This window comes from Ciona robusta, chromosome 1 (genome assembly GCF_009617815.1).
Source record: "Ciona robusta chromosome 1, ASM961781v2".
Lineage (NCBI taxonomy): Eukaryota > Metazoa > Chordata > Ascidiacea > Phlebobranchia > Cionidae > Ciona > Ciona robusta.
Window position 1 is genome coordinate 5,935,302 of NC_143235.1, and position 19,565 is coordinate 5,954,866.

General features: G+C 34.9%; 3 protein-coding genes and 2 long non-coding RNA genes across 9 annotated transcripts in view; 2 read left to right on the forward strand and 3 right to left on the reverse strand.

Annotated features, from left to right (window-relative positions):
- Positions 1–75: 75 nt before the first annotated feature.
- On the reverse strand, positions 76–2,522 carry LOC149741811 (uncharacterized). The gene has a single exon (XM_089877018.1). The coding sequence runs from the start codon at positions 1,548–1,550 to the stop codon at positions 879–881; it is 672 nt and encodes a 223-aa protein (XP_089733144.1). The 5' UTR covers positions 1,551–2,522; the 3' UTR covers positions 76–878.
- A 5,983-nt stretch (positions 2,523–8,505) lies between these two features.
- Positions 8,506–19,565, reverse strand: part of LOC149741812 (cullin-4A-like) — a 43,492-nt gene continuing 32,432 nt past the window's right edge. Inside the window, exons 10-19 of one of the 5 annotated variants that reach the window (XM_089876803.1) lie at positions 19,274–19,466; positions 18,803–18,907; positions 17,613–17,809; positions 17,154–17,270; positions 16,311–16,421; positions 16,051–16,221; positions 13,258–13,365; positions 13,032–13,184; positions 11,914–12,048; positions 8,506–8,841 (exon numbers count right to left, since the gene is read on the reverse strand). In XM_089876803.1, the coding sequence (XP_089732929.1) occupies positions 11,953–12,048; positions 13,032–13,184; positions 13,258–13,365; positions 16,051–16,221; positions 16,311–16,421; positions 17,154–17,270; positions 17,613–17,809; positions 18,803–18,907; positions 19,274–19,466 (1,251 nt within the window). In that variant the 3' untranslated portion in view covers positions 8,506–8,841; positions 11,914–11,952. Of the gene's footprint in view, positions 8,842–11,395; positions 11,704–11,730; positions 12,049–13,031; positions 13,185–13,257; positions 13,366–16,050; positions 16,222–16,310; positions 16,422–17,153; positions 17,271–17,612; positions 17,810–18,802; positions 18,908–19,273; positions 19,467–19,565 lie in introns of those variants that run through there. The other 4 variants (XM_089876794.1, XM_089876785.1, XM_089876811.1 and 1 more) reach the window with 4 other exon arrangements.
- LOC149741813 (uncharacterized) lies at positions 11,447–17,313 on the forward strand. The gene is made up of 2 exons (XR_016384955.1): positions 11,447–11,583; positions 15,819–17,313. It is a non-coding gene; the product is annotated as an uncharacterized LOC149741813 (long non-coding RNA).
- Positions 13,363–14,853, forward strand: LOC149741814 (uncharacterized). The gene is made up of 4 exons (XM_089877055.1): positions 13,363–13,789; positions 14,086–14,150; positions 14,223–14,250; positions 14,542–14,853. The coding sequence occupies exons 1-4, from the start codon at positions 13,709–13,711 to the stop codon at positions 14,677–14,679; spliced, it is 312 nt and encodes a 103-aa protein (XP_089733181.1). The 5' UTR covers positions 13,363–13,708; the 3' UTR covers positions 14,680–14,853.
- On the reverse strand, positions 14,295–14,983 carry LOC149741815 (uncharacterized). The gene is made up of 2 exons (XR_016384946.1): positions 14,853–14,983; positions 14,295–14,553 (listed from the first exon to the last, which is right to left on the reverse strand). It is a non-coding gene; the product is annotated as an uncharacterized LOC149741815 (long non-coding RNA).

Genomic DNA, 19,565 nt, shown 5'->3' on the forward strand with positions numbered 1-19,565 from the left:
ATGTGCGCTGTATTTGGGAGAAATTTCTTGCTTCCGTCTTCTGGTACTGACGTTGTCTTGTTGAGTATGACTCGGTTATTTGAACATCAACTTGTATTGAGGCGTTCTAAACTTTTCAACAGTAAACAAGTACCAAAAGCAACTCCAACGTTTACAATCACGTAACCCTATCTAGTTAGTCACTGGTCTCTCGAAACGTCTGCGTGTTTCTCCGTCTCATAACATGTACGGTAAGGTTTATAAAGGGGAATTGAAGTAAAAGGACAGATGTAACTTTACGACGTGACAAATGTCAGGAGAGAAACCATATAAATACATCAACACCATAAGCGAACATATGTTGCTATAAAGATTTACAACCACAATAAACCGAACCGCTACATTTACTTCCCTCCTCAGAGGTATGGCTAGAAATTAACGGTTTAAAGTTAATAAAAAGGCATACTTCGTAAAAGAATAATACTAAAAATCGTTTAACTAAATCTCGAACCAGCCTTGCTGCATGTGCAATATGGTAAAGGCATAACTTTTTAAAACGACATAAATTATACAATTAGATACAATGTTGACACGAAATACAAATCAATATCACCTAATATCATATTAACGAGGTAATAAAATAAATTATACTTGACCCACAACGTTTGGATTATTGCGGTACTGTAAGGGTCGTGTACTAGGGTCGTGTATTTTTCTAGGTCTAATCGAATTTTTAACTGGACGTGTTTGTTGGGGAAGGGAAGGGTTTGGGTTAGGTAAGGGGTCGGTACGAGAGGTATTTTGCTTTCTCCAAGCGAACAACTGCTTGATTGATGAAATTGTCAAAACAAGCCCCCAGAACATTGCAATTATTTGTAGTATCGAAACTACGGCGTTTATTAACGGACTGGTGATGCGGCTGATAAACCAAGAAGAAAAGCATGTTTTGCTATCTTATCGATGGACTTGCCTATGAATTCAGGATCTGCATCTGCTGTCTCATTGACGTCCTCGTTCAGGAGTTGATTAATTTTCTCCGTAGTAACTTGCGATTGGGTGATTGAGCCTAAGATGGCATTGAAATCTTCTAGACCCATTGACGAGAGAGGAAATTGTTTCGCTAGGGAAACAAAATCATATACTCTTACAGGTTCTGCAATCGGAGTTAACGAGGGAAATATGGAACGAACATGAACATCCGAGTGTTCTAATGTATAATTGTCATACAAGTAGAACTGTTCGTTGATACGAAACGTGAATGTTCTGCCCGGTGTATAGTGCTCTACCAGTCGTACTCCTTCATAGACCACGTCGTTTTTCATTACTTGACCAATTCTTAACGATCCGTTGGAATCGGTAAAGTAAACGAGTGGACGTATTGAAAAATGGGACTTGTATTGAAGACTGTGGCGTAATGTGGCATTTATTTGCTCACATACAATTTCAGTTATCACGTCCCCGACGGTAATCGCAGCTCGGGAGCTACCCATTATTGCTGAAAGCACTTCACTAGGAAATTGTCGGCTATAGAGATAGAATAGAGCGCAGCGAGAAAGTTTTGCAGTTGACATTCAAGGTATAAAAAGTCTACCGAAGTCTTGATCGCCTGTTCTTGAATGATTGCATTGAGTTCGTTAAGATAACGATCCTCGGGTCTTGATGCATTAAACACCAGTGGGTTGGAGGGGTTAGCAGGTTTTGTTTCAAATTGATCTAAATCTTCTAATCGCTTACACGAATAAGGTACAAACATTAGTCCACTGAAGTCACAGTAAGAGTAGTGTTTGAAGATGAATCCACGTAGATCTTGAAGAGTTAATCCGAATATTTAATCCCAAGTTCGTAAATAAGTTCTTGTAAAATCCCAACGAAGATATAATCCAATTCCCGTAGTTGTTTCTTGATGGAGCACAGAAATCAAATTCAATAAGAATTCGTGGGCTCCTCGAAAACTGGCCTCACAAATCTTATGAGTATATCTATTTCTCCGAAATGTTCTTGAAGTCGAGGTCACCAAATATGTAGGGGCGCCCGCGTCTCGACGTGCCTTAGTCAGTTCAGTTCGATTATCTAGACGAGGTGCGCCAGTTAAACACCTTGTTGCGAGTCGCGGCTGTCCTACGCGCAGTATCCTACTCTCGGAATGTGCGCTGTATTTGGGAGAAATTTCTTGCTTCCGTCTTCTGGTACTGACGTTGTCTTGTTGAGTATGACTCGGTTATTTGAACATCAACTTGTATTGAGGCGTTCTAAACTTTTCAACAGTAAACAAGTACCAAAAGCAACTCCAACGTTTACAATCACGTAACCCTATCTAGTTAGTCACTGGTCTCTCGAAACGTCTGCGTGTTTCTCCGTCTCATAACATGTACGGTAAGGTTTATAAAGGGGAATTGAAGTAAAAGGACAGATGTAACTTTACGACGTGACAAATGTCAGGAGAGAAACCATATAAATACATCAACACCATAAGCGAACATATGTTGCTATAAAGATTTACAACCACAATAAACCGAACCGCTACAAGGCATAAGCACCTTGAGACAAAAGGTTAATGCTTGTGTTTATCCAATATCCTATACTGTTATCCCATATACCTATATATTAAGGACCGGTTTTAAAAGTCCACAACGGACATATCAATTAACCTATTTGTTGTTACTGCGGTGTTGTTTTGCTAGATATGCATAGGCTGTCTTAAAAAACTTCTGTTTTAAGCCAAATACTATTTTCACTCAGCGACTGAGCCAAACTAAACTGTTGGTAAAACTTACTTGTATGCCGCACGTGGTTAAAAGTAACTCCTATCTGTTCAGTCATGCTTAAACATATATAAAAAATATAAGATGTTGATAAAATAACCCGAAAAGTAAGGTAATTTCTAATTTAACCGGGAATGGTAAATAAACTGTTATTTGAAGCAAAAATTACAGCCAGACAGCAAAATCCATTCATAAAACCCAAAGTTAGTATAGACCAAGTTAGGAAACGGCGCTCGTGTCCGCCATTACGGAGCCCACAGAGCGTGAATCGCCTATACAAATGCATGGTCGGCATGTGTTCATTTAGTTCTTGTAAGCGATACAAAGCTAGAAATCACGTATAGCGGTTGTTTTAACATTTAAAATATAATTTCTAATATAAATCTTGTTATATATTATTAAATCTAGGAATTAATGTGAAGTAAATTAATATTTTGACTGGTTTTCGGCGTACAGTGTGGTTTAACAGGGTACTTTACGTTGGCGATTAAGACTAGCAGCAATCAGCTTAGTTTACATAATAGTATAAGATCATACCTACGAATCTACGGAGCCATTCTTTACTACATTTATAATCCAACATGAGTGGACATGCAGCTCCAAACTGCTTAAGTACTAGCAGATAAGGTGTTCGCGTTTTCCGATTTCATAAAGACCCGTAACGCAGAAAAGGTAGCTTACTAATTCAAGCAGAGGACCAAAAATAGTAACTTAGTATTGTTTTCCTCAATGTCACTTCGATATTAGGCAAATTTTACACAGATACCTTAAGTTTCGTTGCCGGGTATACGTGTTAAGTTTGTGAGCCAAAAAGTAAAATCACGGCAATTTACATGCAAAACTGCAGCTAGATACACCAGTTTATGGTAATGTTATGCGTTTGTATTTATGGTAATGTTATTTTTGTTTGTATTTTTTATATTTTAAACATGTTCTTTTATGTTTTTGGTTAGTAAACCTGATATTTTCTGTATTTTTACTCTTTAATCGATTACGTGTTCAATAAAAGTTGATTATTTTTGTGAGGTTTATTATTGTGATAAGATATAACATTAGTAGAAAGCCATTTTTACGCGCAGAAGTGCTTGGTTTTAAAAAAATCGCAATATTTAAACGAAAAACAGCACCCAGCAATGATGAAATGCTATGCCGTGGGCTCCGTAATGGTGGCGACTATGACGTCATAGACGCGAGACAATGGATAACAAGACTCGTTGTTTTACAATCCGTTTCCTAACTTGGTCTATACTAACTTTGATAAAACCGTGACGTAACAATGTATTATAATGGGCATTATTCGCGTCAATAGGCCTCTTATTTTCTGAGCAGTTTCGGTGTATTCCTAGTCCGTGTATTGAGTAGGCCATGGTGGTACGAAATCGAATGAGAAAACGGCGTCAGTCAAGAACGATGGGATCGAAACGCTTCCAAGATCACCACGTTCTCGGTCTGGGAATCTGTGCTTTTACGGGACACTGTGCTGAGAAACAACGAAAAGAAAAAGTTTCATTTGCCTCATAGGGGTCCATTCAAGGTGGTAGAGGTTGTCCCACCGGTTAATTACGTAATTATGGACAAGGATTCCCGAAGACAGACAGTGCATTTTAATCGCTTGAAGAAAAGTATGAGGACTTTCAGGAGAGGGAGTGTGACAGCGATCAGAACCGAGCCGAAAATTTAGAACGGCCACAGCGAAGAAACTTTCCGCTACAACCTGGCGCTTATACTGGTATCATAACCAGTGTTCACATCAGGTTTTGGAAGCACAGGGGCGGCAATGTCAACACGAGAAAAGAAGATCACAACGAACATCACGAAGACCGGCATATTACCCCCAAGTAGAAAGACGTTGAAACTTATGAACTGTTATATAGTATACTTACGTTACCGTTTGAGGTTTAAACGTTATGCTCTGCACATTTTATTCACATTCGTTTTTTTTTCTTAAGAAAAAGTTTGAAACTTATTTCGTAAGTTTTGTAAATGCGTCTCTCTGTTTGTTGTTTTGTTTCCTTTGATTTAATTTAAGCCCACTTTGTTTGCACGAGTTTAATTAATTCGAATCAGTGTAGTCGTTACTCGCTACCAGATTTATGTTTAATTGTGTGTTTTTGTTGATGTGTTAATGTGCAACTTAAATTTATAGAGATCTAGTGTGTGGACGTGTGGTGTGTTATTTTGTGCGTGTATTTTTATTTTTGCACCTATGTGTACGTTTTCTTATTTGTGTTCATGTAACTTCCAGGTCTGTGTCACCTGACACAGACATTTGAAGAGGGGGGAGAGTGTTACAATGTCTTCGCTCGTATTGTTTTGCGCCCTATGTGCCTTGAGCCGTATGCGCTCCTCCTGCTCCTGCCCCCTCAAATTCCCTCCCACGCTAATTACTTTCTTAGTCTCTAACGCAGTGACCTAGAGACGGGCGTGGTCTAAGTGAAACGCCAGTACGTACTGTGTCATGTTAAGAGTCGGACGTTCCTTGTTTTTATATGCAGCTTTATATTACAATACGATTTTATCTGACCACGGGTGTTTTACGAACCTGAAGACTAGACAGAAATGTAACACTCTCTCCTTTGCCGACATTGGAGAAGCAGCACGTTCTGTTTTTTTTTTTATTTCTGTGGTACATGAATGTAACTTACTTTAACCTCGAGTTGCCGGAAAACGACAGTCGTTATCACACGGGTTTAACACCTCGTGCCAGCTTACGAGTTACCATGTATGTTACTTTTGTGGGATTATTTTTTTGGGATTTTTTTTTATGTATGGCTGATAATTTAGACAACCCATTAGTGACCACTGGGTTGGAGCAATTGCCGTTAAGTGTCTTTCCCAAGGACACATACGCCAACAATGGTAGCAGCGTCGAGCCTTGAACCAATTACCTCTGGATTACAGGCAGGCGCGCTAACCACTATACCACGGCGCCGGTAACATAACATTTGTAGGATACAATATTTATTCATTGATGTTCGAACATTACCCATTGTCGTTCAAACAATACCAATTGTTATGCAATAATATAATGTATAGGTGACTATAGCAGTAGGGCAAGAAAAAGAATGTTTAGACTTAATTTTCAACGAGTACAGTATTATTTCGTGTTATTTACGTATATAGTAGGGTGGGGTAAGATAGGACACCTTTTCGTTTAGTTTTCTCTTTTCATTTGGTAGTAAACAAAGATATCTTCACGACTTCAACAGACCGTTGTTAATTGTTTAAAACACGATCAGGCTATTTAGATATTAAGTGTTAAAGGTGTCCCATCTTCCCCCACTCTACTATATATTCCTTAAATAAACACAATCAAAATTAACAATGATTTTAACCGTCCTGTCTTATCCTGTGTGTTTTCAAGTTTGTAAAATTTCACCTGTTGTGCGGATCGCTAAATAACTCCTCGTGTGCTTTATTATATTTTATTAAATTGTTGTCAATTAATAAAGGAATAATAGTAATAATTTGTGGTATTACCCAAAAAACTTCATCTATTTGAAGATAGGACACTTTAAGTGCATGTGACACGATCATCTATAAATATAAACTATTTAGACTGCAGAATAGTTTTAATTTGTACACATGTTTTGGCGAAAAATTAGCCCGATCGGGTCACGTGTTTTCAAGATACAGATGTTTAAAGTTGTGTTTGAAGCGATGTGAACGAAATCGAGCGAAACTAACGAGAACCGTGCGTGACGTCATCGAGGGTCAAAGAGAAAATCGAACAAAGCGCAGTTAGTGCTAGCACAGATCAAAGTTAGTATATAGACCAAGTTAGGAAACGGCGCTTGTGTCCGCCATTATGGAGCCCACAGAGCGTGAATCACCTATACAAATGCATGGTCGGCATGTGTTCATTTAGTTCTTGTAAGCGATACAAAGCTAGAAAACACGTATAGCGGTTGTTTTAACATTTAAAATATAATTTCTAATATAAATCTTGTTATATAATATTAAATCTAGGAATTAATGTGGAGTAAATTAATATTCCCGGCGCCGTGGTATAGTGGTTAGCGCGCCTGCCTGTAACCCAGAGGTAATGGGTTCAAGGCTCGACGCTGCTACCATTGTTGGCGTATGTGTCCTTGGGCAAGACACTTAACGGCAATTGTTCCAACCCAGTGGTCACTAATGGGTTGTCTAAATAATCACCCACAAAGTAACATACATGGTAACTCGTAAGCTGGCACGAGGTGTTAAACCCGTGTGATAACGACTGTCGTTTTCCGGCCACGCGAGGATAAAGTAAGTTACATTTAATTTAATTCAATTCAATTCAATTTTGACTGGTTTTCGGCGTACAGTGTGGTTTAACAGGGTACTTTACGTTGGCGATTAAGACTAGCAGCAATCAGCTGTGTTTACATAATAATATATGATCATGCCTACGAAGCTACACAGCCATTCTTTACTACATTTATAATCCAACATGAGTGGACATGCAGCTGCAAACTGCTTAAGTACTAGCAGATAACGTGTTCGCGTTTTCCGATTTCATAAAGACCCGGAACGCAGAAAAGGTAGCTTACTAATTCAAGCAGAAGACCAAAAATAGTAACTCAGTATTGTTTTCCTCAATGTCACTTCGATATTAGGCAAATTTCACAAAGATACCTTAAGTTTTGTTGCCGGGTATACGTGTTAAGTTTGTGAACCAAAAAGTAAAACGACGGCAATGTACATACAAAACTGCAGCTAGATACACCAGTTTATGGTAAGGTTATATTTTTGTTTGTATTTTTTTTATTTTAAACATGTTCTTTTACTATGACGTTATAGACGCGGAGACAATGGATAACAAAACTTGTTGTTTTACAATCCGTTTCCTAACTTGGTCTATACTAACTTTGGTAAAAACTATAGCAATAAGGCAAGAAAAAGAATGTTTAGACCTAATTTTCAAAGCGTACAGTTTAAAATCATTGTTAATTTTGATTGAAAAGTGTATTTATAACTAAGAATATACGTAAATAACACGAAATAATACTGCACGCTTTGAAAATTAGGTCTAAACATTCTTTTTCTTGCCTTATTGCTATAGTTTTTACCAAAGTTAGTATAGACCAAGTTAGGAAACGGATTGTAAAACAACAAGTTTTGTTATCCATTGTCTCCGCGTCTATAACGTCATAGTAAAAGAACATGTTTAAAATAAAAAAAATACAAACAAAAACATAACCTTACCATAAACTGGTGTATCTAGCTGCAGTTTTGTATGTACATTGCCGTCGTTTTACTTTTTGGTTCACAAACTTAACACGTATACCCGGCAACAAAACTTAAGGTATCTTTGTGAAATTTGCCTAATATCGAAGTGACATTGAGGAAAACAATACTGAGTTACTATTTTTGGTCTTCTGCTTGAATTAGTAAGCTGCCTTTTCTGCGTTCCGGGTCTTTATGAAATCGGAAAACGCGAACACGTTATCTGCTAGTACTTAAGCAGTTTGCAGCTGCATGTCCACTCATGTTGGATTATAAATGTAGTAAAGAATGGCTGTGTAGCTTCGTAGGCATGATCATATATTATTATGTAAACACAGCTGATTGCTGCTAGTCTTAATCGCCAACGTAAAGTACCCTGTTAAACCACACTGTACGCCGAAAACCAGTCAAAATTGAATTGAATTGAATTAAATTAAACGTAACTTACTTTATCATTGCGTGGCCGGAAAACGACAGTCGTTATATCACACTTGTTTAACACCTCATGCCAGCTTACGAGTTACCATGTATGTTACTTTGTGGGTGAATATTTTTTTGGATTTTTTTTTATGTATAGCTGATAATTTAGACAACCCATTAGTGACCACTGGGTTGGAGCAATTGCCGTTAAGTGTCTTGCCCAAGGACACATACGCCCACAACGGTAGCAGCGTCGAGCCTTGAACCCATTACCTCTAGGCTACAGGCAGGCGCGCTAACCAACTGTGTTACGGCCAACACCGTATTGTCTATTGAAGAACCTGCCGATTCCAGCGTCGAAGGTTTATGTCGCCGTAGACAACGCCAAAAAATGAATTTCGCTGTGCTAAGGAGGCACCATGAAATAGGCATGTGCTCAGACCCACCGTCAATTAAAATCTTCACCGGCCTGTAAAAGTAAAGTTTGGAGATAAATCCTTCCTGGGTCATAGTTTAGAGCTCACAGTATATACGTGATGCTTTAAAGTATAAGCAAAGCTCAGCAAATGTTGCCGACGAGATCAATTTCAATTTGGTTTATTATTTATATAAAGAGACAGTTCAAGCGGCAGGATAAATTTGTATTTATTGTTCACAAAACGAACAAATGATTTTTAAACCGTACGGTATTGTTTCATGTTATTTACGCCTGTTTCTAATGATAAATTCACTTATCAAGTCACATACACCCACAAAAAATCAGCGGCGAGCCTTAAACCAATTACCCCTGGGTGACCAAGGTGATCCTAGAATACAGATATTATAGCGGCCATTTTCGATACCTTCTACTGGTGCTACTAACCTAAAATTTGGACACTGTATACTAACCAGACCCCAGTGGTATCGAATCTAAAATAAAAAAATTAAAATTTCAAAAAATATTAATTATGAATATTATTATTCGTCATAAAAACATATTTATAAAATTTTCGCACGAACCAGCTTCGAATATGTTATAGCGCTACGTCATAGCTACAAAATGAAAGGGGGCTTGGGTGTAAAATATTAATAAGTATATGATCATAACTTGAATCATATAAATATCAAATTTTTAATTTTTTTTGCGAAAATATAATTTACGCATACATCTATGTTGGTCACTAACATACCATTCCCATTAAAAAAATAATTAATTTTAATTTTTTTTTATTTATGAATATTAATTTTCGTCATAAAAACATATTTTTATAGAATTTTCGCACGAACTAGCTTGGAATATGTTATAGCGCTACGTAATAGCTCAAATATGAAATTTTAATTTCTTCAAAAAAATGCGGGCTTGGGTTCAGAATACAAGCAAGTATGGTCATAACACAAATCATATAAATATCAAATTTTCGATTTTTTTTGCGAAAATATAACTTACGCACATATCTATGTAGGTCACTAACATATCATTTCTGTCAAAAATAATTAGTTTTAATTTTTTTGAAATTATGAACACTAATATTCGTCATAAAAACATATTTATAGAATTTTTGCACGAACCAGCTTTGAATATGTTATAGCGCTAAGTGATACCTAAAAAATGAAATATTAATTCCTTCAAAAAAATGCGGGCTTGGGTTTAGAATACAAACAAGTATGGTCATATCTTTAATCCCTTGTTCATATATTTTATTTGCACGAACGCAAAAATTATACACGTTATCAAAAATAATATAATAAACAGTAAATGCGTACATTTAAATGTGATGTTTTGAATTTAAATAGAGACTTTGACTGCCGCATCATTTACTTTATCCTATCCGTGCGTAAGTATACCTAAGAAACATCGAGAATTTAATTTATTTGTTTCAATTAATACAAAAAGTTTTTTGTTCTTAAAGCCTCTAAGATTAGGGCCTTTAATTGATATGCTCGAATTGTATGAGACAATATTGAATTGACTAAAGGAAGGCTGGTAAGCTAGTTTGTTTTAGAAGTAGAGGCTCAAGGTCGTTATCGCTTTTCATGATAATTTTTGCGCCTCTGTTATTAAAAAACTCTATTAATGCCAAAGATGAACACATTTGCCGAATTAAATAACAGGATGCAAAAATATTCATAAATAAAAAAATAAAATTAATTATTTTTTTAATGGGAATGGTATGTTAGTGACCAACATAGATGTATGCGTAAGTTATATTTTCGCAAAAAAAATTAAAAATTTGATATTTATATGATTCAAGTTATGATCATACTTTTTAATATTTCACACCCAAGCTCCCATTTTTTGAAGAAAAAATCGTTTCATATTGTAGCTATTAAGTAGCGCTATAACATATTCAAAGCTGGTTCGTGCGAAAATTCTATAAATATGTTTTTATGACGAATATTAATATTCATAATTAATATTTTTTGAAATTTTAATTTTTTTATTTTAGATTCGATACCGCTGGGGTCTAGTTAGTACAGTGTCCAAATTTTAGGTTGGTGGCACCAGAGTCGTAAAAACACCGAGTAGTCCAACTGCCGTCTTTGTGTGTTCAAAATAGAGCAAAAGCGGTGACTTTTGCAATGAATTTAAACGAACTTGTTGAGTTTTATTTGCGATTTCCTTTTGTGGAAAGGCGTAAAACAGCTTCTATTTACATTACCAAACATTTTTTTGAAAAAGCATATAAATTTACCCCCATTAAATGACTAAAATGTCAAAAATCAACCGCTTCTAATTCTATTTTTTGACTTTTTTTGATATAGAAAACAAATAACACTTGTTTTTTACACTTTCCAACCTTTAAATTTGTTTTTTTTTAAGTTTTTCTCTAATTTACCGAAAAACATGCATTTTCCCTATACCTACTGTGTTATTTTGGACTCAAATTGCCGTTCAATTTGTCTTTTACGAAACAATGGGTTGGACTACTCGGTATTTCTATGGCTCTGGGTGGCACCAGTAGAAGGTATCGAAAATGGCCGCTATAATATCTGTATTCTAGGATCACCTTGGTCCCCGGGTGGCAAGCAGGCGAGATAACTACTTTGAAACAGCGCAAAATTATTTTATTACTTGCTCTTTGCTTTGTTAGATCGGAAGATGCATTTTTTAACTTATGAATACAGATCATTATAAGCTAAAATAAAATCCTCCACCACCCAAATAAAATACTCAGCCACAAAGTAACTGGTAAGCTGCCAAGAGGTGTATTGAGTGTGGAAATTAAATGAGGTAAGGTGCCAACAGATTGTGCTTTTTAACTCATGCATGGGAAGCTTCTAAAACGAAAGTCACTCCTGGATACAAACACTCACTACTTTGTTTATAAAGCAGCATATGATGTTCCACATCCTAAAATTTCAAGCACACCTTATTCAACAAGGTTCATAAAATGATATGACAAGTTTTAATTTGAAAGACAAACTCGAGTACAAATAATTTTTTGATATGACATGTGTGCTTTACAACCACCCAAAAAATGTCTGCATTTAAATCGACCATACAATTTCAGTTCGCCAATGTGATAGTATAAGTATATTTATGCAAGGCATTCTCTCTTACTCAGTTTAAGATAACAAAGCAGTTTGTTTCATCACAACATTATGCCATATAGTGGTACTGCGTTGTGTTATCCTTGTCTCTCTCCATATAATCCCGTTCAATTAAACTTTCGATTCTTTTTTTAATGTCTGTTGCCTTTGACAAAAATTAGGATTAAACCACAGTTGTATATAAATACAAAACACAGGTTTTATATTGCTAAATTTTAAACAGTTTAAATTTTGAAGGAAACTGCTGACATGATGTATAAACAGAAAGCAATGTATGGCTATTTAGAGTGAATTAATCCTAAAATGAGCATAGCCTACCAACAAACTTTGTATGTACATAGAGCTGCTTAAATGTGATGTAAAGGTACCACTAAAGTTTTAAAAAAATTAAAAGATTTAAAATAAAATCCAAAACTAAACCGATAAATTTAAAAAAATATGCCATGCAACAATGCATGTGATTACCAATAATAAGTGACACACAAGTCAGTTTCTTAAGCACAATAAAAAACAACTTAAGAGTTACCATATATGCTACTTTGTGGGTGATCATTTTTTGTTTTTTTTTCATGTATGGCTCATAATTTGGACAACCTATTAATGACCACTAAGTAGTTACTATGTATGTTACTTTGTGGGGGATTTTTTATTGTGGCTGATAATTTGTACCACCCATTACTAGTGACCATTAGGTTGGAGCAATTGTCGTTAATTGTCTTGCCCAAGAACCTATGTGCCCACAATGGTAGCAGCAATGAGCCTTGAACTCATTACCCATGGTTCAAGGCACTCATTACCCATGGTTCAAGGCAGGCACGCTAACCACTTTCTCACGGCGTCAATACATATTAAGTCGAGTTTTCTTTAGAACTTTAAAAACTAGAAACAGTCAACCTTTTTTTTAGGGAAATCCCATGCATTTTCGCATAGCTGTTGTTTACTTTAGCGGTTTGATTTATCGTAATTTAAAAAAAACGGTTTTGCTTTTTCAAACTCTGGTGGTACCTTTACATCACATTTAAACATAAATATATATTCTCTTTCTATATACAAAGTTTAATATTTTGTTGAAATGCTTCTTTTACTCAAAGTTGTAAGGAAAGTATGAAAGATCTGGCCAGTCCTTACTTTTAGTGGGAATTTCAGTTGGTCATATAGTTCTGTAAGTAGGAGTTGATGGGATAATGTTTTGCGAGTTTTCATTGTTCGGACAATGGCAGCATCAATTTGGTGCTGCCGATCTTGAAACACACGCTCAGTAGTGTCTGTATTTTCTTCAACCTGCAGTTACATCAGCAAAATATAATATTTAGCGCAGACATTAAACAGAAAATTTATTTATAAGAAAACTTACCGACTCTTTTAGCTGTATTTGATTTATTTTAATTCGGATCAGCTTGTGTTTAAACTCAGTGTTTAGATTAAAGTTATCACCATCATTCACATCTTTGCCTTTTGGAGACTTTAAATAAAAATATATGGGAGCGTGAGATATGTTATAGTAGACATGTCATGAAAAAATTGTTATCTGTCTGTTTAAATCAATTCAAAACTATAAAAAACAGTCCTGTTTAAATGGTGTGTGGATTAGTGATAAAATGCTTAAAGAGTCCGGCCCACGGTTCTCATGGTTGCGCAGTTTTTTGCATAAGGATAAAGTTTTATGTCTACTGATGCTAAATTAACAGCCAGTTTGTGAAAAATCGCTTTAATTTAAAAGTTATGAACGTTTAAAAAATCAAATTTCAAAGTTGTAATAAACGTCACTCGCGGGCACTGTGACGTCACAATGCAATATTTCGTTTATGGGGAAAACCCGGCCTATCAGCGGTTTATCGTTTATTGGTGCAGTTTTGATAGATAAGCAAATCAAAACGTTTTTTAAGGTATTAACAGTACTTGTGGCTTTAGCAACTTATTGGAAACTATTTCCTAGGGATCCGTGTATAACCACACAAAATAGCCTACCAAGCTTAGTGGAGAATTAGTTTTCGTGACTTTCTAGGGTTCCGATTTTAAATTCTTTTTCTTTTTTTCCTATATGGCATAGACTATATTTATATCTGTATTTAAAGTTACCATATAGGAGTTTACCATAAGCCGAGTAATCATGCCTGATAGGTGTTGTGTTTAAAATAGCAAGACAAGAATGACTAAAGTAATAATAAGTATATATATATAGGTGTGTGTGTTTTCATTTTCAAAAGGAAGAGCGGGGCTTAGAAAAAAGCAAGCAACATTACATTGGTATGCGGGTCATCTCATATTTGTAGTGCACATTTTACTTCAGATGATTTTACTATGATATGTTCTCATTAGGATATGCAAGGAAACTTGTTCGGATCAAGTAAGTAGCATTTATTTGGAGAGCGCAGAAGAACAGATCCACCATCTGGTACAAGTATTCTTTATTCAAAACAAAAAATAATACAATACTTAAATATGTATTTCTTGCAATGTTGAATGTACTTAATTTAAAACAACATAACTCTTGCATGAATCACATTTTGTATGAAACAAGACCATTCAAAACTGAATGATGAAAAATTCTTGCAAATGTTGTTGAACTGTCACTATAATGTTGTTCGCTTATACTTTTGATCAGTACTGATGGAACCTTTCTGTTTTCCTTTTCCAGTCATTCCGGTACCTATCGAACAAAGTTCTGATCAGCTGTGTAGCGATACTGTCTAAAAAAAATAAACACCATAAACATGTGATTGACCAAATTTTTGGTATAAAGGCCAACAATAAATACTATATTAGAGTAAATTGATTTCACTAAATTTGTATTCCATGCTCAGGTCTCAGTCAAGAATATCATATTTGCAACACATATCTGTTTACACAAATTTCAACAAATTCAGCAAAAAAGACAGTGCAAACTTTAACCAACAGACTTATTAAATGTCACATTTTTTTAATAAATGCTATTCTTGGTCAACCCACCAAATTGTGTTGTTGATTTGCTCAGCTTCACTTATTTTCCATGGTCTTGGCCTGTCTACTTCCCCAACACTTGCTGGAAGTACAGGTTTAAACTGGAAAGGCTCAATACCTATTGCTAGTGGACTAGGATCTTCACTTATGTCACTTCATTAGATGAAATACTTCTACCTGACTATACATCACACACTGACACTTTTACATTATTGTTAACTGACAAACTTAAATAGTGTAATACACTTACAAACAATTTTAAAAAATATTAATTTTAAACTAAAATCAGGCCACGGCAATACCTACGCATATTTCTTAATTTAAAAGTAACAGAAAATGCTATCTCGACGGTACACTCTGTTTTGCTGCAAACAGCAAAGCCTAAATCAGCTGATCGATTAGAAAAGATCGTGACGTAATTTACGTCATAGTGCCCGCGAGTGACGCAACCATAGGCGAATTTTTTGGCACTTTTTAAAACGTTTTTTTGGCCAAACTAAATATTTTTTTCACAAAAAATTACCACAGATAGTATTTATTAAGTGTAAATTTTCATTTAAAACCAACTTGTATGAGCGTGGTCCAGACTCTTTAACTGTACTTCTTTAAACCCAATAATTACAAGCCATGTTTCACTTTTTTGTTTTTGACTGACTGAAACATATTGCTCTGTAGCGACACAGGTGTTGGAATTGTGGGCAAAACTTATAAAAAATATTCAATTGCAAAGTTGTGCTTTGACAAAATTAATTATGTAACTTATACCCACAGAAAGTCCTATGTTGAGATATGATTTTCCCTAAAATCTTGCTAATCTGAATAAATCCATTTATTTCGTTTATAAATTACAATGTTACTGGAATAACAACTTATAACGACAAAAGGAAGTTGTATATTAAACAAGATTTTTGTAAAAAAATCTTGCATAACTTACAAAATCCACTTAAAGGTTTTTAAAATATATATTTCAAACAGATAGCTAAGAAGAAAACCCCAAAGGAGCATGAAGTCATGAAAATAGGATAAAACTTCTCTTTCCTTGAAAGAATTACCATATTCTTATAAACATACATTATATTTCAAAATAAGTTTAATAAATACTTTTAAATGCTATAATGCCCCTTTTAATTTTTTTTCTGTATCGTAAGGTCCTTAAGGACCTGGGATTTAGGCCTTTTGTAAACCACCAATAAAATAAAATTATTACCTTTGTTAAAATTCTTGCTTTACCACACGCAAGTGATTGTAATGTTCTTCTTAATTCAGAATCTTCAATCTGTGTGTCAGATTTAATTTGTAAGAAAGAAAAGCATGTTGCTTCATTGTACAGAAGAAGAACCAACGCCTGGAACTGTGAAACTTGTAATTCCTTGTTACCCTGAAAAAAACAGATATACTCGTAGATTGTAAGTTCAATTGTATGCAAAACTAAATAACATTAATAATTCTGACAATAAACAATATTACATTTTTGAATTTGCTTTTAAGAACACAATGGCCGAGCGATGCCCTGAAAGACAACTTCCTCCCAGAGTGCTTGCTTAAGTAAAAATCTTTGAAGCTATCTTGAAGTTTGACCTACAACAAATGTTGTTACAAACTACAAAAAAACATTACTTTATTTCAAACCAAAAACAGAATGTTCCTATGATAATGAGTAGATGCATATCATTACTGTTACGTTGTGGGTATGAGGGCTTTGAGCCCACATACGCTTATTTACTTTTATGCTGTGTGTGCTTTTAGGTTTGCATTATTTCAGTCTTTGTTGTGTGTGATGTTTAATTTGTCGATTTTATTGTCTATTTTTATTGGTTTTCCTTATCACTGTTTCACTTTTGCTCACTGTTGTCACGCTTGGTTTCTTTGATTTTTCACACGTTTAAGTCTCGGCGTTTCTGTGCCGTTGGGCTGATTGAAGTGATTTGAGCGTTTTCTATTTCTTGTTTCTATTCGCTTGTTGGGTTAGTTCTCGTTGTACCATGTTGTTGAAAGGTTGTGTAATTGTATTAGAGATTGTGCGAAGTGTCATTTGACTCGTTTTACAAAATACGATTGTTCTTAGTAGTTACATTGTACCTGTGTACGCTAACTTGTTTATCGGTCATTGCCACATTTTTTTAGAACATCTGTTTTATATATTTTTATATTTTTTTTATATTTGCTTTTATTAAAACGATATACGATTTTATACAGTTGTTTTAGAGCAGACTACGACAGGCAGGCCCCGTGATTGGCTGTTAAGGCAACGTCCCAGACCATACATCTCAAACACGTAGCAAAAACTATTTAATTTTAAATTTTACTTACAAGATATGAGGGAAGTTGTACTTCCATGGGTGGATAGGTTGGCCAGTATCCCATTGTTAATATGTTCACACTCATATCAATGTTAGGAACTTTACCTTCCTTCTTTGTAGTGACGTGCTAAAAACATAAAGTAGTCAAAATAATAAAATCATGAACAACATTTACGTTTAATTTGTAGATATGTGCCAAGCAATAACAGAGCTTAATAGCTGCGGACCAAACTTCACCTTTTTGAAGCTCAGCGTCAGGGTAATAGAAGGCTAAGCGTCAAGTCCACATTAGATAGCTATAATATTCCAGCAAGACCAAAAAACGTTAGAAATACAGCAACTAAATAACAATAAGACATACCAACTGAATTTACCTTTTGAAAAGTAAGGAATTAAGGTTTAAAGTACTTTTGAACAGTTAATTTATGAGCAGAGCTATTTTAGATTTACAGGTAACAGTATAATGTACCTGTCTATACTGTGCCATTAGCTCCTTTGAATGCGAGATGTCATTAAACATCCCTTCAAGTTTTCCAGTAAACATTCCACCACATTCTTGCTTCAATTTTGACAACATAGACTTTTCTGCATCAACAGATGCACTCTTTCCAACCAAAAGTCGCTTTGCTAAATCTTTCTTATAGAAAGCTTCAAACACATCTTTTCCTGCAGTTCCAAAAATCATATCCTTAAATAAATAATAATATAAAACCAAAAATAAATACAATACTAAACAGGGATGGGCTGCATTCCATACTTTAACGAACCTGAATATCTAAAGTCAAATATCCAATTCAATCCGAAAAATTAATGCCAGCATTTAAACTAATTCACCCTGTTCAATCTAAATCAACCAATTGAGAACATTCAACCGGTGTAAATCAGGCGCCGTTTCCATTTCCAATAATCTATCATAGCATTCTCTGCAAGCTTAATCAAATAATACCGGCCGATTGCCTATCACCAAAAACTAAACTCGCATTTTGCACCATTATATGATCCAGAATAACAAAGTTGGCGAAGTAAAACATCGTACTGACAATTAGATGTCACATGATGTATAAGGTCTAATTTAATTGAAATTAAATTTTATGATATCGTAAGGCATGTAATGTGTAAATGGTGACAATTAGTTAATTTAAAAAGGCGAAGGTGCACGATAATTTGTTAGGTTTAAGTCAAGGGGTCATGTGTCGATGATAAAAATCTAATAAAGATTGCACAGGTCAATAAGTTGATTGAATCACAGTGTTGCAAGATGTAGAAATCAGGTCAAACTAGTTTACACAAAAAATTATTGTAATTCAAGATATTTGTTACTTTCCAGAGACCAAATTCTTAACAAAACTCATTTGCAGTGGGTTTTGTTCCAAACTCTAATGTGAAATTTGTGTAATTGTTGATTGTTAAATCAAGACCTTTCCATAACCGAAATTGACGTTTTACCGTTTGGTGTGAACTTAAAAAGTTGCTCGCGTACCACCTGTGAGACCTTTGCGTACCACAGTTTGGGAACCACTGCTTTTAATCATACTGGTCATCAGGATAAGGTTCACAGACCATAACTATTAAATTTTAAATGAGTAATTACTTTATTATAATTTTAATAGAAATAAATTTATAATGTAGAACACTTTCGATGTTTTGGTTAAAAGTTACCATGTATAAATCTGAACAACATCATGATCTGATCCAATGTGCGGTCAAGTTCCACTTCAGTCGCTTCTTTATTACCAGATTTCATTCTTTGATCCACATATTTAGCTATAGAAAAAAGGGGTAAAAATAAAAAAATTGTGCCATTAAATAATTTATAAGATCATGCATGGCCTCCTTAACACACAGTCTATGATTACACCAGAAAAACAAAAAATAGAAATGTGAACTGGTCAAAAAAGAGACTTAATGACGCCAACAATCCCTATTATATTCAAGCTTCTTGAATGGAATTATATCGGCTGCAATTTTAATAATTTCGGTCAAAAACAAAATTTCATTCATGAAACAATAAAATATAATATGCATTGTTTGTGTCAATGGGCCTCTTATTTTTTGAGCAGTTTAGGTGTATTCCTGGGCCCTGTATTGAGTAGGCTATGGATCACATCAAATAACATCCAAATTCCACACCAATTAGTTCAGCTGGTTTATTCTGTCTTTTATTGATTGAAGATTCAAATGCTTCCCTTAAAGCCTCTACAAACTTTAAATCTTTCGAAAAACATTTTGTCACAATGTTTGAAAGTTTTTCTTTCAAATCAAGAAGATCTTGTACCATGGTGTGGTCATTGCTGACATCCAACACAATAAGTGAGGCAACATTCTAATTAGAAAAAACAAAACAAACTGTTTATTTGTTACAAGCGTAGACGTTACTTTAAAGTTATATTAGTTGCATTGCTAAATTAGGTCTAGCTACTAT

Coding starts and splice junctions, on each gene's coding strand:
- LOC149741811 (XM_089877018.1), bottom strand. CDS start 1,550: ATGTCAACTGCAAAACTTTCTCGCTGCGCTCTATTCTATCTCTATAGC.
- LOC149741814 (XM_089877055.1), top strand. CDS start 13,709: ATGGGGAAAACCCGGCCTATCAGCGGTTTATCGTTTATTGGTGCAGTT. Junction 13,790..14,085: donor AAATCAAAACGTTTTTTAAG/GTATTAACAGTA, acceptor ATATATATATAG/GTGTGTGTGTTTTCATTTTC. Junction 14,151..14,222: donor AAGCAAGCAACATTACATTG/GTATGCGGGTCA, acceptor TGTTCTCATTAG/GATATGCAAGGAAACTTGTT.